The sequence below is a fragment of the Gambusia affinis genome, linkage group LG21 (assembly GCF_019740435.1).
Source record: "Gambusia affinis linkage group LG21, SWU_Gaff_1.0, whole genome shotgun sequence".
NCBI lineage: Eukaryota > Metazoa > Chordata > Actinopteri > Cyprinodontiformes > Poeciliidae > Gambusia > Gambusia affinis.
Genome location: NC_057888.1, coordinates 9,224,266 through 9,251,421, shown reverse-complemented (window position 1 = coordinate 9,251,421; position 27,156 = coordinate 9,224,266). Strand labels below are relative to the sequence as shown.

The 27,156-nt window shown below is 37.1% G+C and overlaps 1 protein-coding gene across 1 annotated transcript in view; it reads left to right on the top strand.

Annotated features, from left to right (window-relative positions):
- Positions 1 to 27,156, top strand: part of LOC122824557 (sodium/hydrogen exchanger 9-like) — a 69,045-nt gene that overhangs the window by 29,637 nt on the left and 12,252 nt on the right. Inside the window, exons 10-12 of the mRNA XM_044105361.1 lie at positions 349 to 462; positions 4,471 to 4,582; positions 5,465 to 5,618. Coding sequence (XP_043961296.1) covers positions 349 to 462; positions 4,471 to 4,582; positions 5,465 to 5,618 — 380 coding nt within the window. The remainder of the gene's footprint in view (positions 1 to 348; positions 463 to 4,470; positions 4,583 to 5,464; positions 5,619 to 27,156) is intronic.

Here is a 27,156-nt window from a genome sequence, read left to right as displayed (position 1 = left end):
TCGCTGAAATGAATTTACCTCTTCGTGATATTCTAAGTTATGGAATATTACAATATATTCAGACTTTGTGCATGTAATTTAACCCTATATAAATAAGAGGGAATTTAAAATACTATGAACCTTATGTACTCAAATTGTATTCATTTAAGATCATACTGCAGATGTATAAATCCACTCCTACAAGCATAACAATTTAAATAAATGCCATTAATGTCCTTTAGGAGTAGATGTAAAGTTCTGACCCAGGCTGTACCGTAACTGTACTAGCGAATAGCTTCACACATCCCCTCTCTCATCTTTCTGACCCTCTCTCTCAAGATTCTTTTAATCCATTTTTATAATTTGCAGCTCTTTGAAGTCCTCAACTTCCTCGGGGAGATTTTCATCTTCGGCTACATGGGATATATATGGTTTACATTTCGTCACCATGCCTTCAAAGCTCTCTTCATCTCTGGAGCATTTGTATCCTTTTCTACAATGCAACAGAGTCTTTCCACCCCCTGCTGTGCAGCCTCTGGATTTCAGTCAGAACTCACTCTGTTTGATTTCTCTCAGTCTGCTGTACTTTGAGACCGATCCCTTTTTGTGCAGTTACTGGAACATCTTTCTTGTTTTCAATTTGGCATCCTGATCATCCCAACAGAGCTTCAAATAAAAAATAAAAAAACAACCCAAATCTTAAGCTCCTCCGAAATGAATTTTTTGACTGCACAGATGGCATTCAGCTGCCTGTCTGTGCTTTAATTCTGCAAATTCACACCCAACAGGACATCTTCACTATAAAATTCTCATGAATTTAAATAGGTTATTTATTATAATTATTGTTGCTAGCTTTCCATTTGCTGAAAAACAATTGGAAATTGTGCCTTATTTTATAAAACTCAGAAAGGAGGATCTTGTTGAATCTTTTATAATGTCTGTCTTTGTTAAAGGTAGACTCAATAAAACTTTTATTTTGTAACATATATTATTTAAGTTGATCCTGGGCAGATTTTGCATAACCACATATTTAAAACAATATAAAGAATCTAATAACTATTGACTCAGTTCAGAAATGGAGACTCAATTTGACAGCGCCAACTTTATATACACTATGATCCCTATATGATTCCATGAAAGTTTAGGTGAAGTCATTGTTATAAGTTTGCACATTCAAAATTAATAACTAGGGCCCAATGGTACTCATACGTTAAAATATTTTAATGTGCACCGTTAAAAAGGCAGATTTTTGACTTTTCAGAGAGTTGATTGCTCAATCAATTAATTCCCAACTTGCTCACTGTGGTGCTTAGCAAACAGTGGAATGGAGACAAAACATTAGTATGCAAAATAAATTAAAATATTTTGTTGATTATTGTGCAGGCTGAGATTAATATGCAGAGTTTTAGGCCATGAAAGACGTCACTTTGGGAGAAACGAGGCATCCAGTTCAGATAACAAGACTCAGAGTAGTTGCATAGAAAAGAGATGTGATGAGACTTCAGCAATATTTGGGGTGTAGAGCGAATTGACAACATTTTGTTCTGTCTTTGCTATATGCTAATTAGTCTCCTTATATCAATTTTAAGATTGCACAGCTAGAGTTAGTTTGAAATAAGATCCCAGGTCCATGGGATGCTGAAATGGTACAGTAGGTGGAACATTATGTATGCTAACTTATCCTGTTAGCATTTTCTTCACACCTTCCCATTGTTTGTAAAATAAAGGACCCTTTTACACATATTACTTTACAGTTATTGTAATTTACATTTATAATCTCCATTTTTCTGTCTCTATCAACTACTAAAACTGCTTCCAGTATTGTTGATGAAATTCTAAAGTATTTATAGCTTTTAAAAAACTGGTATACATGGTAACAAAAGCATTAATGGTACCTAAGTAGCTTTGGCAAAGTTTGACTATGACAAGAGAAATGTTATGCTCGAAGCCACTGTTGTAGATGTCAGCTTTTCTTTGTTGGAGAATGAAAGGGAGATTTCTTTGTAGGAACTGGGTTCTGTTCATTGTACAACCATCCTTTCTTTAGAGCTGGCATAGAAGTAGAGTATGGCAGAAAAAAATTATAAAAGTGGCTGCACTCCAAGGAGTTGTTCTTTCACAGTCCACTGCTCAGACGGCCAGCAATTATTATTACAGATCATTGTCCAGCACAGGGTCAAAGGGGCTACAGAAACATGGACAGAGCAGATTCCTATCCCAGGGCTCCTGTTTAGTCTGAGTGGCTAGTAGTGGAGGAAAACCTATGACTTGAGTTTAACTGTTCTGCTCTATAATATCCACAAAAATCTCCCAATCTTCTCCCACTGGAAGCTGACCGGGTTGTATAAACACAAAGAAATGGAGATCGGAGTCATCTTGCAGGGCTGTAAACGTGACTATAAAAATGAAATAACCCGAGTCATTCACCCCATGTTAATTGCTCTTTGGCTATTTAGTAGATTTTAATCGTTGTGGCCTCCAGCCTCAGTCAGTGACAATGGAGATTGGCTTTTATTGGAAATGGAGCTGAGATGAAAGTGCTTAATTACCTCCATTCAAATAGCTCACAGGTCTTTGTCGGAGAGCAATGACTGCTTTTGGGAGCAGGATATTGCTTTTGAAATTCCATAGGGTTCAGAAGATTTAATATTGACTGCAGGATGCGAGAGAACTCTGTTTTAGTAATAGCTCTGTCAGACTAACATCCCCTGTCGTAGATATTGATGCTGTTTTTATTTCTTGCATCATATTTGAATTTCCCTTGAGAAGAACTAAAATCTATTCCCTCCATGAATCTAAAACAAGGTTACCTGTCTGCATAAATGACTCTCATGCATCAAAGATTAAAAAGGGTTTGAAAATATGTTTGTTCTCTTTAGCCCTGTCCTCTTAGTGTCACAAATGCAGATTGTCACATAATAACAAGAAATCCTTAGGTTCAATCAAGGTCAGATGTTAAAAGAGGGCAATTGGAGCTTTTTTTGACAAAAGACACTAAGTGTTTTCAAAATGGCAGCTATGTCCCTAATAATTGCCCACCTATCATTTTCTGTATTACTGCCCTTAGTACTTAGCATTCAGTCCCATCCTGTGTGCACCATCAAAGTGGGTGTTTAGATCCGAGACAGCTGGCAGCGCATGATTAGTTTTATGCTTCTGCAAGATGCCACACTGCTGCGTTTGCATTATAAACACACATTGTTTAGAAATCATTATATTAATATACACTCGGAGTTTGGGTTTGAACATTCATATCATAAAACAGTTGATGCTAGAGGTTTGCACACCCTGTATAAAAAGATGTGGCATGTTTTTCTCGTAATCTGACATTAAATTAAACTAAAACCTTCATGTTTAAGTCCATTTTGATTACAAAAGTATTTTAAATTTGCTGTCAGAATAATCAGACTTGCAAGTTCCCCTTTTTTTCTTTCAAATTTAACAATCAACATTATGACCAAAAAAATTGAAGTTGTTTTGGATGTATGGTTTCTTCCTCAAAGAGTAGTCATCTGCTTTTTTCCTGGGAGTTGAGGACATTTCACAACACATATTCATCTCTGGGACACAGATTACCAATTCCCTCCCTAATATCCTGTCTTATTTTGATGATGCTACACAAGCAGTAAGTTTGAGGTGTTACTTTGAAATACATTTTAAGGTTCTGTAATCAAATCTTACTGTGAAAAACAACATTTCACATTAAGTCCATTGTGGTGATCAGTGCTTATATAATTATTTGTTTAGAGAGCACTAAATAGAGTTCAGCTTTGTCTACATTTTAAAAGTTACTTCAGTAGTTATATTTAATAATATTGCACCAAAATCCTATGTTTAATGAAATAACATAAGATGGATAATCTAGAGTTCAGACTAAGATTTATGGTTTTGTTAACGATAATGGGTTGATGTGTTTAATGCTTAGATAGACTGAACATTTTTACCACCATAAGAATTAATTTACTCTATTGCCTTGTTAATTAGAGAAGCATTTACACATGTGATAACTTCTTTGCGGGCTGCACAGTGGCGCAGTTGGTAGAGCTGTTGCCTTGCAGCCAGAAGATCCTGGGTTTGATTCCCGGCCCAGGGTCTTTCTGCATGGAGTTTGCATGTTCTCCCTGTGCATGCGTGGGTTCTCTCCGGGTTCTTCGGGTTCTCCGGCTTCCTCCCACAGTCCAAAAACATGTCAGGTTAATTGGTCTCTCCAAATTCTCCCTAGGTGTGAGTGTGTGTGTGAATGGTTGTGTGTCCAGTATGTCTCTGTGTTGCCCTGCGACAGACTGATGACCTGTCCAGGGTGAACCCCGCCTCTCGCCCGGAACGTAGCTGGAGATAGGCACTAGCAACCCTCCCGACCACATTAGGGACAAAGGTGAACAGAAAATGGATGGATGACTTCTTTGCTCCTTGACGTTAGCATCAAACCTTTTGTTTGTTCACGGGTGAAATTTATATATTGTAACCTTAACCATACTCAATTTCCTGCAGTTATCCATTTTTATTTCAAGAGCCTGCAACATCTACCCTTTGTCTTTCCTGATAAACCTGGGTCGTACAAAGAAGATTTCCCGCAACTTCCAACACTTTATGGTGTTTGCAGGTAGTGTTTTCCTCAACTTCTAATCATTACTAAGCCTTCAGCATCGATACAGTTGAGATTGCTGGAGTGATAAATGTTGGATTTGCAATCCTTTTTTCTGCAAGTTTTGAAAAGAGAAAACTTTCCCATTTCATTCATCCCATCATTCATCCCCTGAAGCTACTATTGTTCGTGAGGATAAGGGAAGGTGTCTCTTGTGGAGCACAATGTCTTGATGAAGTTAGTTTGACAGTCACAAACGCCAGCACCTACTTAAAGCCTTTAATATTTTATTACTTTTGCTCCTGAGGGCAGTTCTGCTTAAATGGATATATTCAGAATTACAAATGTTTTTATTTTTCACTCTTTCTTTGCTAATTTTTATTTAAGGTGATGTGTATTAATCGTTACCTTTATATAGGTGTGTTTGACAGTAATATTTCAAACGTTTTACAGTAAAAAGACTAGGGAAAGGGAATGACATGTTTTTATAGAAAGTAATACACCCTCCCGTATGTTTGCAGGTCTGACCTACTTTACTACTTATGTAAGAATGCTTCCTTGTGAAAACCTATTATCTTGCTGTTTTTCTTTCTTTTTTTTCCCCAATGTATCCACCAACATAAGCAACCAACACCTCCCCCATTTTTTCCCATGGAGGTCGATGAATTCCCTCGGGACATTTTTTACTATCACGCTCTGCATCACATCACACAATCTAAACTATTTGCTGGCTAAATGGTTTATGGTAAAAGTAATAGTCAGAGTGTAATCTGTTTCCCTTCTATGGTCTTACTATCTGGATTACTTGCTGCCTTTTGTTGTTTGATAGTTTTCTGGTAGTCTTACAGAAGCCTTTAACCCATGTGCTCAAAAACAACTTTGTTTTCCATCTATACCCAGGTTTAAGAGGGGCCATTTCTTTTAGCCTGGCTGTAAGAGACACTTCAACAGAAGCACGGCGCACCATTCTCACCACCACTCTGCTTCTGATTGGCTTCACCGTCTGGGTGCTGGGTGCAGCTGCTGATCCCCTGCTGGGCCATCTGGACCTCAGGTCAGTGTTTCCTGGCTATTTAAAGTCTGGTTCTGGTGGTGGATATCTGAATGTTCCTCTTGCTGAAAAAAAATAAATAAAAAAAATAACTATAGTATGGAGAAAAACTAGATAAAAGTGAAGAAAATGTCCCGTGAAGAAAAAACTGCTTTTCTCAACTAAATAAAGCAGAGTGATGATGCTTGGATTGATTTAATTGGGGTTCTCTTATGGATTTCGTTCCCAGTCTCAGCTCAGAAAAAACTAGTGGCATTAGCCTTCTTTTACCAACCCTTTCTGAAGGATTTAAAAAACACAAGCCATTGACAAAGTTATGGTAAAAAATTAAGACAATTTTCTTTCTGAAATCTTTGGCTTCCTTCAAGATTTCATCTGTTTCATCTTATTCTGACAAGACAAGTGGGTAGTCTAAATTAAACACACTGAATAACTTTTCAAGTGACTCAACTAATTATGAATTTATCATGGATCATTTTGAAAGCTTACTGAGTTATTAACTAGAATAAGATTATTCACTTTAAAAGGTCAATTTAACATGTATTAATGTGCATGTATTAATAAAAAGTTTCCTGATCATAACTCCTCAGGGACATAAAAATAAATCAGCTAACGACAATATTAGGTTAATCTGGAATGATCTACAGTGTAAATATCAGTTTAAAGATTTCCTTTACTGATCTTAAAACACATATATTATATAGATTCATTACGCTTCAAGTGTTTATTTCAGTTGTTTTTGATATTTATGAGTTAAATCTAATAAAACTCAATGTTCTTTATGAGAAAAAATGTAAATGATGCACAACCATCAAAGAAAGGATTTGAAAATAAAAAAAATCTACATATTTGTCCTCATTATAACTTAAACATGGGAAAGACTCCTGACTTTTAAGACTTTTCTCTTGAATCAGCTCAGACCTATCTGAGGATTGAAGGATTTACTGTTGTCATGTGGGAAATGACAGAGTAATCTTCATAAAAGGATTGAAGTAGCTTCTTATAAACAATGAAAACAAAGTCATTTGTGAAGTCGAGCAAAACCTGGAACACCCCTGTTGTTAATGAATTGCAGCCTGGCTTCAATTCTGGTAATTCAATTGGCTCAGTTGTTTGCTCAAGGTTTTTCCAGCCAGACAAGCTTAATTTCACAGTTATAAGGGGTAAAAAGAACCATTTTCTGCATGAAATCAAGCTGGACACAAGATGTATGTCCATAAGGCCAGATTTCTTTTGCTTGTGTACTTTATTTGTGGTTCCTAGATCTGATCATATTCTTATCACTGGAGACTGAGCCGGTATGAAGGCTCAGATTACATGGTGTAATTCCTAATTTTCTGTGCAATCTGTCTGTCCTCTGAGCAAATCTCTGAATAAATCAAACCATTCAAGTCCAGTAAATCCAAACAATGAACTAAGGATCTCCTGGCAGTTTCAAAGGATCCCCTTATAGTTTTATAATGGTGAACCTGATTATTCAGCCTCTTATAGACTCTCTGTGGTAGCAGTTCATGATGTTGCCTATGTTGACTTTTTTTGTAATCCAAACTTAGAATCTTATTGTTCTTATGTTAAAACACAGGAAACATAGAAAGTGTTATGCACAACTATATTTTTGATAGTTTATAGTATGGATTGATGACATTTTTTCAAAGAAGCATTCTAACATCTCTCTAATGTTTAAAGAATGACATCTGAGTGGAAATTCCCTATGGAGGCAATACAAAAACACAGGAGTTTAATGGTCCACTGTGATCTGACATAAAAGCAAAACAGAGAACATGCAGCAACCTACTATTTCTGAAATGGCCTTTAAATTACCTTACAGAGCCCACCTGAGAAGGCACAGCGATAAATGCACTTCCATATAATCACTGATGTTTGTTTAAATCTTTTTGTCAGGGACTATAAAGATGAGAATTGTTAGCTATGTATTTTGTTTGTTCCCTAAAGATGTTTTTTTTTTTTTAAATCATTAAATATCTCTGAAGCTCAAAGCAGAAAAATTGCAATCCTGATCCAGAAAATAGATGTTTCTCACTTCCCATACATCCACCTAGTGAGTATTATGTAACACTTTTTTCTAAATTATTATATGCTTTCAATGATTTTGTATTTTGTCACATACCAACACATTTGCATATCTGAACATCAGACAAGTGACAAGTGACAACACATTTAACTATTTTATCCCTAAATCAATCAACCAATCAAACTTTATTACAGCAGCAAGGCATTTCAAACTGCTTTACATCATATCAAACACAGACGCACAATGCAACATAAAATCAACAATCAAAACACAACATTAAGTCAAGTTCCATCAATAAATTTGTAATTGATTACGTTTTAAATACAACCCTAAACAAGTGGGATTTTAGTCGAGATTTAAAGAAAGTCAGTGTTTCAGCTGTTTTACAGTTTTCTGGAAGTTTGTTCCAAATTTGTGGTGCACAGAAGCTGAATGCTGCTTCTCCTCGTTTGGTTCTGTAAAAAATAGTGCAACTAAGCAACGGTTCCATTATTAGTTAACAGAATTCAACTGTTTTTAATGTAATCTCAGAATTAATACAGCTGGTCTGTCAAGGCCCCAGAGGTTTGTTAGAAAACATTGTGGAGAAAGATGCTCTGATAGGATTAGACCACAATTGCACTGTTTGGGCTAGATAGAAAATTATGTCTGGCAGAAGCCAACACAATGTAAAAATCATGGAGCACAAAACCTGTTGGATGATGATGCATGAGATTGGGGCAGAAATTCACCTTCCAGCAGGACTATAACCCTGAACATATAACCAGAGCTATAAAGTAATAGTAGTAATTTAGATTAGCAGTCTGCAACGTTTACAATCCAAAGATAAATTGTTTCCCTCAATTCTGCTTATTTAGAGACCCAGATGTTATATGATTTTTTGAAAAAGGAAAATGCATATTTTTTGATAATCATGTTCACTTTTTTTTTTTCTAAAGGACCACTATTTTATTAGAATGTTTAGGTTTGCATAATTCTTTTCTTGGGATGTTAATATTTGTGAAAATTTGTATAAAAAAATCCCCCAGAAATATAGAGTAACAGACATAGCTGTTACTTTTAGGGTTATTCTACTGTGAAAATTAAATATTTATTTATTGACAGACCTGTAAAATTGGCAAATCTATCGTTTGGTATTACATTTATATTTAAAAGCATTACATTTTTTATTTATCATTTCCAGTCAAAGTTATTAAAAGGCATTGTAGAAGGTCTGAAGAGCCATTTGCAGCTCCAGAGCTGCAGGTTTCAGACCCCTGGTTTAGATGAAAGCATATTGATTTCTTATAATGGTTGAAACCTAAATCTAATTGAGAGTCTTTGGCAGTGCTAGATAACTGCCTCTCCATCCAATCTGAAGCTATTTTTGCAAACATGAGTGAGCAGATATTTCAGCCAGTAGATGTGCAAAGCTGTTAGGAAGACATGGCAGACTTTTGGGGTAATTACAGCTAAAGGTGGTTCTATGCTCTATTGACTCAGGGGCTGAATACCAATGCAAGCAGCAGTTTCTTGTCCAAAAATTAAGTCAGCTGCTTGTATCCTTTCAAATTTTGTTAGATGCAAACCATCTTTAAAATCATATACTTTTGAAGAGCCAGAATACTTTTTTGACTTTTCTTTGCTATTTTTCACAATCTGCCTAAAGTCTTTTGTAGTTACTGGTCCAAGAAAGCTTAACAAGACAAAATGACAATCGTAGGGCTACATTTAATCTTTTGATCTTAAACTGGTTTCTTTGCCTTGTGTAACCAAATTATTTACAAGATTTAGTTTTCCAGACTGAACGCCAGCATTTAAGAACAGAATCCTCAGATTTGATTAACAAAGTCACTTGAACGTTCTTCTGGCAGATTTTAAGGGATGCAGTCTTCATTTGACTAACCTTTCAGGCAAAAGTGGAACAGCATACAGCTTTATATGTGTTGGCACTGGTGGCAAGACTTCTTGAAAACTGTTAAATAAATTTACATTTTATGACTGAAGAATTATCTTGTCATAAAAGCTAAGATCAATGTAACCTTCTAATTTTCAGTGGGGAAGAGCCCTACAAATATATATATATTTTTTTTACAAATCACTTGTACTGTAGACATGGATATTCAGTGAATACATTGACCATACTATTTAGAAACCTTAATTTAATCATCCGAGACATCTGATTTGTCTGGGACTTCTTAAATGTAATCTAACACAGAGGCCTAATTGTCTTAGCATACCCTCAAAACGACAGTAACTCACATAATCAATATCAAATTAGAACATTTTTGTTCTAATTGAATCTTGTCTACAGCTGCAACATTGAGTAGGTAGGGTCAGAATTTGGCGTAAACAAGATGAACCAAATGCCATGTCCTGTGTTGCGTCGATAATCCAAGTTGATGGTTGCAGTATAATGTGGGGGATATTTTCTCCAAACACTTTGGACCTCTTCATAATATTGGAGTATTGTTTAAACAACAAAGCTTTCTTAAGTATCGTTACAGACCATCTTCCTCCCTTTAGGACCCCAATGTACCTGTCTTCTGATGGCTACTTCTAGAAGTGTAATGCACCACATCACAAAGCTCAACTCATCTCAAGCTAGTTTACCTGCATACCAATGTGTTCACCATACTCGAATGGTTGCTTTCTGAAAGTTTGTTCCAGTTTAATGAACCATAAAACTGAATGTTGGTCCTCTATGTTTGGCAGCTGGTATATTTATGTAAATATAAAGTGGAAAACCTGGACTGAATTATTTTACAGTTATTCCAGATTTGAAGCATAGTTTGGTTTTGATAAGAAAATAAGTAAATAAATCCAAATTCTTACTTTATTCCAAAATACAATTGAAGTTGTCTTTTCTCATCGTGACCCGTTCTCGTTAACCCAATGTTTTGTTCTCTAAGGTGGGAACAGAAAGTATGGCTCGCCCAGGGCTGCATTCATTCAAAAGAAGAGAATACAGTTGCTTACAGCAACATGTTTCTCTTTTCCTTTTTGTGTTGGTGGGTAAGAATATGTAAATGAGCAGTCCTTGTAACCTGGAGGCTAATATATAGCAGCTGGAGCCTGGCTAATGGTTGGTCTGTGTGTTTTGGACGAACAGATGGACAGGTGGAAAACCCATTCCTCTGATGTCTCTACCTTTCCTTCATGCCCCACTGACCTCACGTCAATCACAATCTCACTCTCTGTGTATCTTTGACGTCCATCTGCTTGTAGCAAGGATTCGTGTCAAACAGCAGTTTAGATTTGAGATGATGGGCTTTTTAATTCACTCTAACGCTGAGCAAACAAATAGATGTCCTCTTTTCTTTTAATATATGAGGCAAAGTATCCTAAAGGAGAAAGGAAAGTCATTCATACACCTACATGCATGCAATGCCCATAACAAAAATATGCCAAACTGATTGCATGGAAGATACTTGAGAGATGAATAATGCTTGCATAAGTTCTGATAAGACAAGAGGATAATACAAGAGGAACAAATACTTTTTTAACTTATTTTTTTAGACTTTAGTTGCCTTTATTGAACAGCATATGGACAAGAAATGCAGAGAGGCGAGAAGGTGAAGACATGCATCAAATGCCTGAGACTGGAAATCAAACCCAGGACAACCACTACACGATGCACATGCTCTACCAACTCAGTCACCCAGCAACCGAGAGAAAGGGAGGCTTAATTTTATGAAGAAAGTCTCATTCTTTTACACGTCCTCAAATTATTCCAGACATTGTTTTATTTGAGGATTCAATCTCACAAAGCAATTTTTAGATTAAATTTATTTATGTAACAAATGTATGGCAGCTTTATTCTCAAGTATTAATTAAATGCAGTCATGTGCTACTGGTTCGACCTGTTTGACCAAATTCATCCGTCAAACTTGAACCACCGAGCAAATTCATTATTCATGCATCCCAATGATCTGGTGATGGATTGGAGCTATTGCGCTATTCCCGGAACACTTTGACTCATATATTTATCAGAACAACCTTCTCTCTTACCTTGCTCTGTCCCTCTACCCCATTTCCCCTTCACTTTCTCTCTTTCCCTGGTTTTCCTAAGTGAGTTTTCCCCTTCCTTTCTTTGCCTAAAGTTCCATCTTAAATCTCATTATTGCCCCAACCTGCCAGTAGACATCAGGCTTTGGATGTTCAACACTGAGTGGCAGTGGACCAGTGCAAGTTCAACCAACTGTACAAACCATTATTTCAAAAATACAACTTGAGCAGACTGCGTTGGTTTGACACAAAAAAAATGGTTAATGTATTCAACACATCTTGGTTGGATTTTTGTAAGCGTTGGATGCTCAACCCCATCGTTAAAGTCATTCCACTTGATCCAGAACACTGCAGCAAAGTCACAAGACATCACGTTTCTGTCTCATTAATCACATTTATCTTCTTTACACTGCTTCCCTGTAGTTTGTAGAAGGCATTTTAAAAGCAGTCTTTTGCATGCAAAGTCCTGAGGGGTGCATAGCCTTTAATTATCAAAAAGAGCTCATATTTGCCCATAGAAATTTCTCCCACAGACAGACGTTCTTGGTTTTCAGTTTCTAGGTGAAAAATGAGAGTCAAGCATCAGTTCTTTGGTTCTTAATCAGTTTCATCACAAAAAAGAAGTATCTTAGGATAGACAACCAAATTGATCAGTCCACCCTTTCTTTGTACACCAAGAAAGGCTGTACAAAGAAAGGGTACAAAGAAACCCTTTCCCCTTATATCCAGTTTGAACTTCAAAATCAGTGACATTCTTTGTGGCACTGCCCTAAAGTGTTCAGTTTGACACATTGTTAGTTTTTAGTGTTGTCTTATTCATTGACTGAAGACTGAAAACTACTTTAGTTTGGATGGCATTTTATTCTTCTGTAGTAATATGCTTTTCAAGTTATTTTAAAACCCTTGTACGTCTGTACAAACATGTGCATTGTATAAATATAATTACAACATATTAATTTATTGGAAGAATATGAAAGCAGAGGAACAATTATAAAACTTTAAGTTGGCATAAGCCTTTGTTTAAAAATGCTGTAACTTACCCAATCTCAAAATCCAACAGTTCTCTTTGACCTGAACTATAAATGAGCTATTACAAAGATTAAAATATTTCAGTTATTTTAAAATGTTAGGTCAAGTAATTGGGGATTAATCCCCTTGAATTCACTCTGCTGCTGTAGCTAGAAGGTGGTGACTCTCCTGACCAGTATGGCATTGGCTTTTTGACTGACTGCAGAAAGCTGTCAGGAATGGACTGATGTTAATGAATGTAGAGGGTATGTTCATTCAGGTAATGTGAGTTTCTAAAAAGTTAATTTTTTACTCCTAGAATCAGCTTCATGCAGCCCTGCACAGAGGACAGCTCCTGGTACTTTCCAGCTACTCCTTTGAAATTGAGATTGACACATCCTCTTAGTTTGTAGACTTTTAAAACACTTCAGTACCCAAGTATAGGTACCAAAGAATTGCCTCCAATAAGCTCAGCTCTTTTATTCTATTCTAGCCTGCTACCTGATGTCTCTTTAACATGGTTACATTTTTGTCAATTACTGTTGCTCCACATGCAGCAAGAATTGTTCCCTTAAAAAAAGTTTTTCTTTCCAGTATTGACTTTCTTCACTCAAAGCCGAGAATCTCTACTATCTGGTGCTCTGTGGGAATTTTGTTATTGTGCCTTTTTGCACAAGTTAAATGAGACTACATGCATGCAGCCAGCATGCAGCCATGTATGGACCAAACTCAGGGTTGCTCAGTGAGTTTAAACTTTCCCAGATGGATATCTGGCTTCTGCTGGCATTCTTGTTGAGATCAGAAAATCTTCAGCCTTAGTGCAATAGAATGCATCATCAGTGTTCTTTTATTCATGCCAATTAATTTCCTTGTTTCCGTCTATCTAAATTACTTCCTGTCTAGTTTTCATCTATTTTTCATTCATATGAAAGGCAACTAATAAAATATTCTGATTGTATTTTTATTTTTTTTAGAAAAATATTGACCAGCAGAACTAGGAACTCTAACTCGACCTAACGCCAAGTCTCTATTTCTTGTTTTCTACTTAGATGTATTAGCAAGGTGTTGGCAATCATCACATTAGGCAACCATGCTTCACCTATTGTTCCTCCTTATTCTATATTCATGAAGAGGAAGAGACAAGTCAGTGCTGATTGCAGGGTGTTGATGACACTTCACTATTGAACACCAGGTCAGAATCGGGTCAACTCCTGGTGTAATTGATGATGCCGTTGTTACAAGAGATGCCGAGGCCGGAGGAAACCTGGAGAGTTATGACTCTGATGCTGATCAGATGTGAAATCTTATCTCCTCACATTAGCCTGCAAGGGTTATTATCTGTGGCACCAGATCCAGATATACCGCTTGGTCAGCTGAGCTATAAACACAAGTACATGGTGTAGATAGTTGAGCTCTGCGTGTACAAGTAAAACACAAGTAAGGGATTACGGAAAGAGAGCTTTTACCTTTTGACACACAGTTCACTGGGTTCACTCACTCGCAGGAGGATTGATAGTCATGGCTGCATGTGGAGAGGCTGAGCGGATTGCCCCGGTAACCACATCTGTCAGATCGGCGAAAATGGCGAGTTTATCAGCCCAAAATTGACTGTAGGCTAAGGACTCTTAGCCTGGAGTTCTGTGCACCAGCCTCCACTAAAAAGGCCCAGAGGTGCAGCCTAATGGATATGACGTCAACATGAAGAGAGTGGAGGATGGCCATTAAAAAGCACATTAGGGCAATAAAAATGACCACTTGTGTGTCTTTGTCAGTTTATTGTGCTGTTCAGGAAGGAGGGTCATGCGGATGATTTTACACATAAAAAAGCAACTGTGTCTGCAATGCTCTGGATTTGTTGAGACGTGCTTTCTGTTTGTTGTTTAAAGATTCCTTATTTAGGCAGCAGAAAGAGAGAGATCCATAGTGTGTTTGTCTGTCAGGTGTCCCTTGGCTGAAAGAGGATCCACACAAGTATGAATAATAAAACAATCATGCTGTGCCTAAATTGCACAGACTTGAGTGCAAATACTGCCTCAAACCTAACACGCATGTACATTGCTACAGTTGTTTGGTGGAAGAACAATGCCTTTGTTCATCCACCAACAAAGGCATTGCTTTCATGTAATACGCCAAAGAAATGGGAACGTTGACATGGAAGACAGCTTAATGTCTGCAGATTGCTGCACAGGTAGAGTTAGTGCTGCGTCAGTGTGTTGGTTGTGTAGAAGAAAGCTGAACAGGTTTTGTTTATTTGAATTCATTGCTTTAAAAGTGAAGGCCAGTAATGAATTCATCTCACCTAACTTCCTCAGCTGCTGAGCGACCTCACTTCTCAATCATTCTCAATGGGATCCTCTGTTATAGTGCCATTATTTTTAGCCCTCTATAATTTCAGCTGTCGGCCTCTTGAGGAATTAGAGATTGAATGTTGAATTAAGACAGAAAGTGATTGGGACAGAGTGAAATTTTAAGGTCATGTAAACATAAAGGTATGCCTGTATCAGTACTATTTATACTTTCTATGAAAAAGAAAAGTAAAAAGTTTACAGCAGTAGTAACTCCTTCTGTGGCTTTATTTAGGGCAGAAATACATGTAAGCTGATGAGCTCTGATTCAGTTTCCAAGTCCGTAGGATGAGAGACGGCACATATAGTTACAAAAGTTCAGTCAATAAAAATGGATCCCTGTTGTTTGGGAGAGAGACGGGGTTAAACACTGATTGACAGGGTCAAGTATATCATCAATAGAAGGAGAACATTAAGTTGTTGGCAGGAGCAGGCCCTCTCAAGAAATGTGTCACATATAAACAGAAAGCTTAACCAGATGTAGCTGTTTTGAATAGTAAACAACAAAGTGAGACCATAAAGTTGAGAGCTCAAACAATGGCTGATGATGCAAAATTGGAGAGGAGGAGGAAAATGGCGCAAAGACAGAAGTGGTCATTATGTCTTCTAGCATTAGTGGCATAACTACAGACATTTACAGTTTTGTTCTTCACTTTCATAAATTATGAAATATTTTTTACTTCAGTAGATAATTTATTAATCTCTTTAATAAAACATTACAATACTAGATGAATATTAATGGATGTCAAAAGCATCCAATCCTTTCAACTAATTAGTGACAGAAGATTTAGGAAGTAGTTTTAATTATTTTTTAATTATAAGAATTCTTTTTGTCTATGTCATTTTTCTTTTATTTCAATGTAATGCAAATATTAAGCATATATGTGATAGTTCAATGTAATGTAAACCAAAGCATTTTTTATTGAACTTTACCTATATAAGTTGATCAGCATTTCAAGAAATTTCTAACTAGTAATTCAAGAACTTCTGTTTCACCAGAGCTTTAATTTGACATAACAAATTGTTATGTCAAATTGTGAACAAGATGGTGGTTGAGACAAAAAAAGAGCTAAAGCTGCAGGAATTTTTGTAAGAATTTTGATCAGGCAGTTATTGGTCAGGCAGAGCAAGCTGATGTTGGTCAGCAGCTGATTACTCTTTTCGTCTGTAATCAAAATTGAACTGTTCCTTGATTCTTGAAGGAAATGTGTATTCCAATGCTGCACAACTTACTGCTTATGTATGAGATTCTGGTCAATTTTGGAAAGAGAGGAGTATGTAAGCACACATCCAAACAGACCGATTTCTCTGTATAGTGGTCCTCCTTATTCTATCAACAGAAAGATGAAATACCAGTGCATCCTTTGGCTCTATCTGGCTGGTCTTAAATGAAAACATAAAAATAAGTCTCTTGGAAAATGTTAGTTCTGACTACAAAGAGGACGAAAAAAAGACACACTGTTCAGCAAAATCTGTTCAGCATTAAGAAGTATCCTTAAACAGAAACTGAAATACATGTGAACTCACTCACCGAGGCAATGAAGTAAAACAAGAGATTGAGTACTGCAGCGCAGTTATTAATTCAGCCTTCTGAGCTTTGCCGCTGCAAAACTCAAGCCTGTGCAATCAAATCTTCATGGAAGGCAGATGTTATGTAACTGGTCCACTGCTGAAGGTGACAGCGAGACCCACAGATATATAACTTTCAGCACATGCTTGTTCTACATCTTTGTGTATGGTCTGTTTTCTCAACCGTCTGACTTGGACTGTGAGACACCCCCAACCCCCGCCTGGCAGAACCAGAGGAGAAGAACAACAGATTCGGCAGCCGAGCTTTTTTTTTTCCTGCCATCTGTTTCTGTGGTCAGTCTGAACCTAGACCCTTCAACACACACCGATAAACAATCCCATCGCTTTCCTGTCGGTTTTCACATGTCCTGCATTTCATCATGCTTTGAGCATCTGGCTACCCAGACTGCTGTGTCCCCTGGCCATGTGTCTGGACTTCTGTTCAGAGGTTCTGGGCTTTCAAGGAGAGTGAAAAAGAGAGAGTGTGGGGCCAGATGCTGATGCTGGCTATAGGGAATTGGGGAGGACTCATATCGATTCATATCCGCCAGCAATACACTAGAAAAACTGCTTTCATAATCCTCTCCTTAAATAATTCAGTACTCACCCTCAAAATTTCATCAGCACCTACATATAGAGAACAATCTTCCCCACAGCAGCTGCAGCAGAAAAAAAGAGAGGGAGGGAGTGATGAGGCTGCAGAGGAATGAGCAGGTGGAAGATATTTGGTACATAATCCTCCTATCAAAGCTCAAAATCAGCAATCAGGGAGCAACACAGGCATCTCTGCAGCTATTGTTTTTACTTGATTGTGGCAAATTAGACAATTTTATCACATTTATCAAAGTTAATGATAGTACATCTCGATTAATGATTGGAAGGGAGAAATCAGAAAAAAAATCTCAATAGAAATATGGCTGGACAACTTAGGTTTGCAACATTGTATTTGAGTGAACAATGAATCAGGTGTAGCAATTTCCTTTGGGCAAATGTGACAAAAGTAGACATATTTAGCCATACTATACAGCATGTTTGACAAAAGCAGATACAGACTCGGCAAATCTACCCCATATATGTAAAGTATAGATTTAGAGAGGTGATTGGTTCAGGCTTATTTTAGCGGTGTTGATGACACTGAGTCGTCTGTGGTCTTTTCTGTATACCAAAGCACCCTAGAGTCTAGTGTGAAACCATCTGTCTGGCAGGTAGAGTTAGCTACAATCAGTCCCTCAGCCGGTTAATGGCCCTCCGCACACCAGCAGATTCATAACAAAACGTCTGAAAAAGAAAATATTTGAGGTGTTATAACAGACTTGTCAAAGTCGAGACCTCAGTCTGACTGTAATGAAGAACTTTAATAGTAGATTCAAGCCTCATACTCTGCTCCACCGCCAGGTCTATGTGATGTAAACTGTTTTTAATTTGTACCTACCAGGGGAACCAACACTCACTGTTTTGGAGTGAGAGTGTATACCTGAGCACTACCTAGGTATACAGCTGGAAATTCAGTTTTAGACAGGAAAAAAAGATAGGTAGGATATGTAGGGATATTATTGCTACTTTCCTGAGTACTTAACCTAACCCTAAAGTATTAACTATGCAGCTTGTACTTCTGCCTTCATAAAAAAATAAATGTGCCCCATGCACATTTTTTTTACTTTTTTCTTTAAATTAAATAAACATCAGTGGCATCCAACTATTTAATCCCACCCATATCAGCACTACTTAACTCTAAGTGCCACTCAAAACATAGCAACTCTGACCTAAAAACCAGGGTCTGCCTACTTTCTGTTTCTAATTTTTGTTTTATTTTTGACAATAATACTCTCAAATAAAGGCCAGTGCTTTAAAAACAATAAAAAAAAATAAGTCAGATTCCAGCCACAAAAAGAGAAACAAGTCTTGTAATTCCCTCCTCAGAGACCACAAGGACAAAAAAATTGCTTGGCTTCTCTTCTGAGAAGACACTTTACAAACCAGTGCGTTATCACCTCCTGTGAAGCTGTAAGGAAAACTTCATATCTCTGTGTGGAATGATGAGGCCCAACTGACATAAATTGTGCTGTATAAATCTTTCTATCCTGAAACTGTGTCTGCAGTGGCAGTTTTTGGCAGCAAATACACTGGAAGTTGAAAGTTAAAACTATGGAAACTAAGGATTTAATCTGTCCCACAGTGTTAAAAGCATATAATAAAATTAACTTTTATAGCAAACAACTGCTAAGAGCCAACTCATTTAGTAACAAGTTGAAGCTTGTTACTAAAAGGGCAACACCCTGCATTAAAGCGTCTCAGGCTTGCAGGGCTTTTACTTGACTCGCACCAGAAAGCAGGAATGCCATGGGAAATAATTGTTTTGTTTTGATTAACTTTCTGGGAGTCTTAAACAATCATTAAACAAGTTTCATCAAGGGTATGTCCTTACCAGACTTCTGAGATAATGTGAGATTATCTCACAAGTCTGCATCATTTTACAGTCATTAGTCGCCCTTTGTGACGGCAAATAGACACAGTAGTGATGCTAAAACAAAAAATATTAGGACTTCTCTCATCTTTGTATTATAGAATTACTCATAGAGTATGCTTAAATAATCACTATGTATAATATTTGTAATAGGTTGCTTAATTTCCATCCTTCCAATCAAAGTTTTGGTAAATTAAACTAGGTTAAAACTAAAACTACTGCAGAGCCTTCCCAGCTTTTGTCACATTGGAGCCACAAATTTCAGCAGGTTTTATTTGGGATTTTGCTCAAGAAACCAACACAAAGAAGCACATAACTGCAAACAAAAAGAAAAGAATGATACAAAGCTTTACATTATTTCTATCTAGAAAGTCTGGTGTATATAAGTACTGAGCCCTTCTGAATTGATGCTTTTTATAACCACCTTTCATTTCAGTTACATCTTAAAGTCTTTTTATGTGTCTGTAGACTATAACCTTTAGAACTGCCACATCTTTAGATCCATCCATTTTAAATCCAGATTAAATTACACACAAGGGGAGTCTTTACGGATGAGGTGACTTATAAATATAAAATAGGGCTGAATTCATTTTAGTCTTTATTTGTAAAAGTTTTTTTTATTATTATATGTCCCATCCATTTCATAGCTGAATCTACTTTGTGTCAATTTATCAAATAAATTTCCGTCAAAATACATTGACACTTGTAATGTGAGAAATAATTTAAATGTTTTAGGTGAGTAAATAAGTTTGCAGGGTACTGTGACTGAGAATTTAGTAACAAAAAGCATAATTTTTATTGAAAAAGACTTACCTTTTTTTTTTCTACAACTACCATTGTGGCAGTATTTTCCTTTTGTGTAGACAATTGTCACCTTGTCGTATCCTCCCATGCCTCAGACGACACCACTACACAAAATTTACTCTATTTCCTTGTGTCACATTGAGGAATCCAGGTGAACAGCGTGCTGGCAAATGAACTCTGTGTCATAGCAATAGATTTGGCAATCGTCACCTCATCTCTCAAACTGTCATTGGCTGAAATCTCCTAAACAATTCCTTCCTAGTGAAGTGACAAAATCTGAAGCACTGACAGCTGTCAGCTCCCACATTGCAGGGACATATCATGTATTCAGCATCTCAGACGGTGTTAAAATATGTGAGAAATGTCAGACAGAGCAGAATTGCAGAATGAGCCGAAGCAATAGCTGCTGTGTTTCACCTTCGGTTCCTCATCGAACAGCAGCATGGACCAGTGGCTGATTAATCAGCAGACGAAGTGTCCAAAAATGTTTGTGTATGTTTTAATCTCACTTGACACAGTATTACGTAAAATAAAATAAAAAAAACATTTTGAAGAAATGCATGTGAAAGAACACATTGCTGTAAATTTTATCTCACAGAATTTCTAACCCTTAATTAATAAAAAATTTGTCATTTAAGCCTAATGGCTAAATGTAATCCTTATAGATGTAGTGGTTTTAACTCTACCAGCATAGATTATCTTCAGATAATAGTAGCAAATCCAAAACCCTCCCACACCTCTTGATTTACTTCTGTGTTTTCTAAATAAGACATGAAGTCAATTTGTACGCTTTAAATGAACATCTTGAGCTGAATATTGCTTTTTGTTTCCCATATATACAAATAATACAATGGTTTTTACTGATGGCGCCATTTTTCACTCTTAAAATAACTATCTAAAGAGCTAGATGTTTTCATGCACACAACATTGGCATGAGTTCTATGTTAATTTTAGCCTCTGGGTGTTTGGTTAAACACCCAAAGTCATAGACAGTAATTCTGCTTTTTGTAGCTACCAATTATGGTATTAACCCATGGTTTTTATCAAAAAAGCTAAGGCTTTTTTAGCTTATTTTATTTTATAACATGATTTTAACATTTAGGCATAGACTAGACACTTTAAGATGATTCAGATCAGGTCTATTCCAGTGGCTGAATATTAGTTCGCCATACCTTTTTAATGTGTGTATGGGAACGTTGCTCATTGAAGAATTTTGTGTTTAATACTATCACTGGCTTTGCAATTGGCCTCCAGCATAATACTGCCACCACAGTGCTTGACAGTTGATTCAGTGTGAAATCCTCAGTTTGACTTTAGTGTGGTCATATAGCTCAATCATTGTCTTGTCTGAACATAAAACACTTCCCAAGATGACATTTAGCCTGTTCACACAATTTATTCATGTCTAAGGACATGAATAAATTGGTCCTGAACTATACATCTAAATTGGTTATGGAATGGATGAATCAGGCTAATATTAACCTTCTGTAATAGTTCTAATCCTAAAGCCTACTTTAACTGAGCTCTACCAATTCCAATCATAAGAATGGTCCAGTTAGAATTATGACAGGACTGTAATGAAGCGAAGAGAAGATTTGTGATTTCTCTGCTTTTTGCTACAGTTACTTTTCTCTGAGGATTAGCGGTCATGTATGCTTATATATGAGCTTGTATTTAACATTTGGAAATTAAATCTATTAGTAGAATTGAAAGCTGTACACTCCATTCTTAACATTATCTATGCTATTTGTTTTAATTACTGTATACAGTCCACCAAAATGAATAGCTCACATGTATCATTAATAGTCAAAATGAAATGCAGATCATTTCTGTTATGAAAGGCACTGTTTATAACTATGTATTTATTTTTTGTTTCTGTCTATTTTGTTGCTACCTATCTGCCTTGGCATCTGTATTGTTCACTGTTTATTTATACCGCACATGTTTACAACAAATATCATCTCTGCATACTTTACAAGAAGAGACTTGTTCAAATCCAGCAATGTAGAGTCCACGCACTTTTCACACAAGTATGTTTAAAGACAGCAAAACAACCAATGTGATTTTGTGTCCATCTTATTGTCGGAGCATTGAAACCTTTCCTGAATACATCCAATGCAATTCTTGGTCATTATTACCCTGGAGGTCCAAACAAAAGAATTAATGCCCAATCATTTGGACATCTGTTTAGTGGGTGTTTGTTCACCAGTATGCCAAAAAACAAATAAAGAGGATAATGAACCATGCTGTAATTTACATAATTTCCGCAGCTTGCCGATATCAGTCAGATTCATGCATCTGATAACCTGCCCCAATGCACACACAGAGAAACACTGCTGTACTCTGCCAATTTTATTTTTACACTAGCTCAAGTCATGCGGAATTGAGGTTAAAGCTTCAGAGGCAGTGGGATTCTCATCTGCCATTTCTGCAGACTGACCCAAATATAGCAGGCTTGGATCTGGTCATGTATGAGCAGCAGTTCTTTTTTTTTTTAAGCTGACGAAACAAAGATGGAAACCTATCTTACATTGTTCTTTGTTTTATGTTTGTATATTGTTCAAAAGCGCTAAATGAGAGGCCTAAGAGATCTTAATGCATGATGACGTTTTGTTTCTCAAAACACTCAATTTTCTAAAAGAGACATGGAATCTATTCTTAGAATCAGAGACAGAAGGCCATGAAAATGAATCCTTGCATGGTATTTATTTTAGTAGTTCAAATTAAAAAGTACTATTCATGTATTATATAAATTGTTTTCACTCTGTGTGAAATAGATGAAGCATTTATCTCTAAAAAGTTAATTTTTTTTTAAAATGAGAGCCTAAACTTCAGTTTCTCAGAAAATGAAGATATTACATAGCAGTCAAATAAAGATTTGACTGTCGTCCAGTAGGGAATCACAGACACCATCCAAAAGATGGATAAGACATGAGAGGCCATTTTAAAGAAGATTGGTGCTTACAGAACATTGCATGTAGTGAAAGGTTTAGTGGAAGGAAGAAGTGTGGAAGAAAGGCAACAGGGATGACTGCAACCTTGAGAGGACTGAGAAGCAAAGCCTATTTAAGGGTTTGGAAGAGATTCATAAGGTGTGGACTGCGACTGAAGTCTTTGCTTCAAGAGCCCACACACACCGGTGAATGTAGAACTTGGGCTCAAACTGCTGTATTCCTTGCAATAAACTAGAGAGGATCAGAATGGGGGCTAATGGGGCTAAATAGAAAAAGAAATCTCTTCCATAGTTGTCTAAGGTCCTATTTTCAGAAGAACATTTAAAATTTTGCTTGAGTATTAAGGTATTTGGATAAAGATTAGAGTGGTTCAGAGTCTGTTGGTTTTGGTTTATTGTGTTTTATTAAGTCCAAAGTCTGCATATTTTCTAGCAGGAAAGTTATCAGAGTTCTGCAGTAATATCAAATTTTCTCTACCTGATTAAAGTCATATGAGAGAAAAAGTGACATGTTTCTGTTCCTGTATTTCCAAGCAGACATAATCTTTAACAGTTAAGTGACTAAAATGTCCATTTTGATTTGTATTTTTAACACTGTATTCTCTTTGTATATGTTTCACTGGGCTGTAAATGTGTTGTGCATGTTGCTCATTCCAGTTCCTCCTGATGCGCATTGTACACTGTCGAGTATGTTTTTAGTGTCCCCAGAGGGAAAAAGCAACCCAGTGGGAGTCGGAAACAGGAAACTCCAATGACGGCTTTCAGCTTTCTTTGGTCTAAACTATGTGTTGAAAAAAAGCTCAACACATTTCCTGTGAGCCTCTTTTGTTTTTATCTTTAAGATCTCTCACTCCTCTTTGAATTCCTTTTTCCTCTCACCCACTCTGACAGAAACAGAGGGAGGAAAACAAGTGGTAGAGCTTTATAAAAGAAAGTTTATAAGCAGGAGGACATGTTAGTCATACCTTACTTTCCTAGGGGCCGGTTAAATCATTTGCAGTAAAGTTATGAGGTCTTCTTCATGTTCATTATGTGAACACAAACAGCCTGGCTTTATCATCTACACCAGCGTCAGATGGACTGATGGTGCCACGCAGATACAAGCACACATTCACACATACACACGCATTTTATAACAACCTTCCTTGTTCATTCTGCATAATAGAAGTGTTAACTTGCAAGCATGGATGTTTTTACGTGCCTGATTTTGTTTGGCAAAATGATGTGAACAAAATAAGGTATTGGAACTATTAAGGTATTCCTTGAAATCTTGATGAAAAGCAAGTGGATGACTTGTAAGCAAAGGCCATGTGCATGGTGCTGTGACGTGCCGCAGTGAGTCACAAAACGCTTGAGTCACAACTGACCTCGGAGGCAGACAGTCCAGATTTTATCAGGACACAAGAGCTCAGGAGGAGCAGAGACTTTTCTGTTGGATTTGTGGCACATTTCAGTCCCACAGTTTTAGCCAGATTGCAGGAGATCAACTTACAGTTATTGCGTGCTTCTCTTTGAGTGGGTGTTATTTGTGTTTGGTGTGCTTTCCCAGCAGAATGGGAACCAGACGGGACAATCAGGGTTTCACATCATGCTGTGGCAACTGGGCTGGTCTTTATTGTTCTCTCTTTCCTGAAATGGATACATATCTATGCAAAGTTTCTCATGTTTCCGTCTCTCTTGCACTTTATTTTGACTTCTCATTGTTTGTTTATCATTGCCAAATTTCCAGTACTTTGTTCGGCATGTTACATTAACCAGTATTGTTAGATTGTATTGAAATGGTAAAGGATACTCCAGCAGAAAGTAGTCCATAGTTTAAAGAAAGGGATACTTTATTTTCACAAAATTTTAAATTGGGAAATTGTGGCATGTATTCAGCCCCCCTTATTCTGATACCTTTAAATAAAATCCATTTCAACCAGTAGTCTTCAGAAGTCACCTAATTAGGAAACAGAGTCCATTTCTGTATAATTTAATCTCTGGATAAACACAGTAAAAATATAACAGTACCAACCTTTTGCTGGAGAGTGTCCCCTGAAAATCCATTTCCAGCTTGTTTGAACTTTTACTGAGCCATTCTGAAATGTGAATACGCTTTTTGATAGTCGTCGTCTTGATGGAAAGTGAACCTCACCCTCCCAGTTGGAAACTTTTGCAGCTGCTAATATTATTTCTTACTGTGGTTTAGTGACATGGTAAGAAACAATTCTTCCTTTGCATCAGCTTTCTTCAGGTTCCCTGTCTCTGCTGAAGAAAAGTTTTCCCCACAGTGTAATGCTGCCGCCACCAGATGTGGTGACTTCTGACAGAGTTTATCTGCAATGGTTTTTACTTAGCTCAAAGTAATGAAGCTTGGAAACAAATGGACACTGCACATCAAAGATTTTTATTTGTAATTTTTTTTCTCTTTTTTTTTTTTTGAAAAATATGTTATACACTTTTCAATTACTTTGTGTATTTTTGTTAATCAGATAGAGTCCTGGTAAGAAATATTGAAACTTGTCAAATTAAAATAAAAAGCAAATGCATCAGATTTGAAGTGCTGTCAATATTAAGCCACTATAACAAGTTTCAGATTTATTCTTCTTAATTGGAGAAGAGTTGAGGAACTTGGGCTGAATGGATATAAAACAATGGCTGCAGAGCACAAGAGGGGCATTGATAGTAAAAAGCAAGGCAGTGGTAGGAGACCTATGTACAGCTAAATATTTTATACAAGTCACAAAGCAGCCTCTCCACACAAAAACACTCCCTTCCTTGTCTTTGGCACATATTGGTAATGGACGAGAACGCAGCTCTCTTGTATCCTCTTACACGTCATTTTCTCAAAATGCTCTGGCCCGTCTCCTGCTCAATCTTTTACTCACACATTCTCCGGCATTACATCAACCCATCTTGTCACTGTCAAGTCAGCACCAATCATCCTCCATCATGCTCACGACTCTGGACCGGCTTTCCTCTTTCCCTCACACCTCACCTGCCCATTCCTCTCTCCATCAGCTCGATGACGCAGCCTGTCGACATGGAACATGTCCTGCCAGACGAAGGTTCTGTGTCATGTGCATCGCAGGCTGCCCAAGCCTGTCACGGCCTGCCACATTCTGCAGCGTAAAGCAGTGCAAATCCATAGATGAGCCAACATAACTGTGCTTTTAAGCCACAAATCTTGTTAGACTACTTACCAAAACTCTTGTGCGATGATTTCCTCTTACTTTTCTTCTAAAAAGAAGAATGGAGTCCTGTGTTGGCTGAATAATTAGAACAGGAGCTGAGAGTTGGAGGTGTGAAGCAAGAGAATTTAAAGGAGGTGTTATAAAAACAGGAAGAGTAATCGGGGAGAAGTGGATGTAGAGAAGATAAAAAGAGAGACAAATTACTGCAGACAGCAGGTGCCGCAAAATAGGTGTAAAAACGGGAGAGAAAACTGCCTGAGAAGAAAGGCAGAAAAACAGAAGCTACAACGAATTGCAAAAGTATCTGTACCTCTTGAATTTATTCACATTTTGTCACAATACAACACTGAACTTCAGCGAATTTCATTTGGATTTCATGCAATAGATGTAACAGATGTTCAGGATTTTCATAGATCCTGAACAAAATGTAGTGCATAATGAATGAGACATGAAAAGAAAATTATACATGATTTTCAAATTGTTTTCCGCATAAAAAAAATATAAAAAGGGTGACTTCTTAAGAACTATATTTTGCTGCAAATGCAGTTGTCTGTCTATTCAAAGATTCTTCCAAAAGCTTTGTACATTTACAAGCTGAATTCTTTGTCCATTCTTCCTTTGCAGGGTATATTTTAAGCTCAGCACATTTGTTGAGAAAAGCAAATCTCACAACATATATTCCTTTGGATTTAAGTGTGAACTTTACCTGGACCATTTTATCACATTAACATGCTTTGATCTAAACCATTTTAAAGTATTTCTGGCGATAGAGTTGGGGCTATTCTGCTGGAAGGTCAATGTGCTTTACCTTCCCTATTACTGCCTCAAGTCTTTTAAAAATCCCAATTTCTGTATTTCCATCTGTCTTCCCAACAACTCCGATCAGCTTCTCTGTTCCTGAGGAAGAAAAAAAATCCCCAATGCAGTATGCAGCCCCCACTATATTTGAACATAGCAATGGTCTGTTCAATTGGACGCACAGTGTTAGTTTTTAGAATTTTGCTTGCATACCAAAAAGGTCAGTTTGACCTAACACCCTATCCACATGCTTAAGTTACATCTACATGATGAAGAATAATGATCTGAGAGGCAGGATCTTAAGTCTGTTCTAAATAAACAGCGAGAGAGAGAGCTGGGCTGTGGAGGGAGGGCAGCCAAGAACCAAATGTGCACAGCTTTAAGTTGTCGCAGCACTTTCTTTCTGTG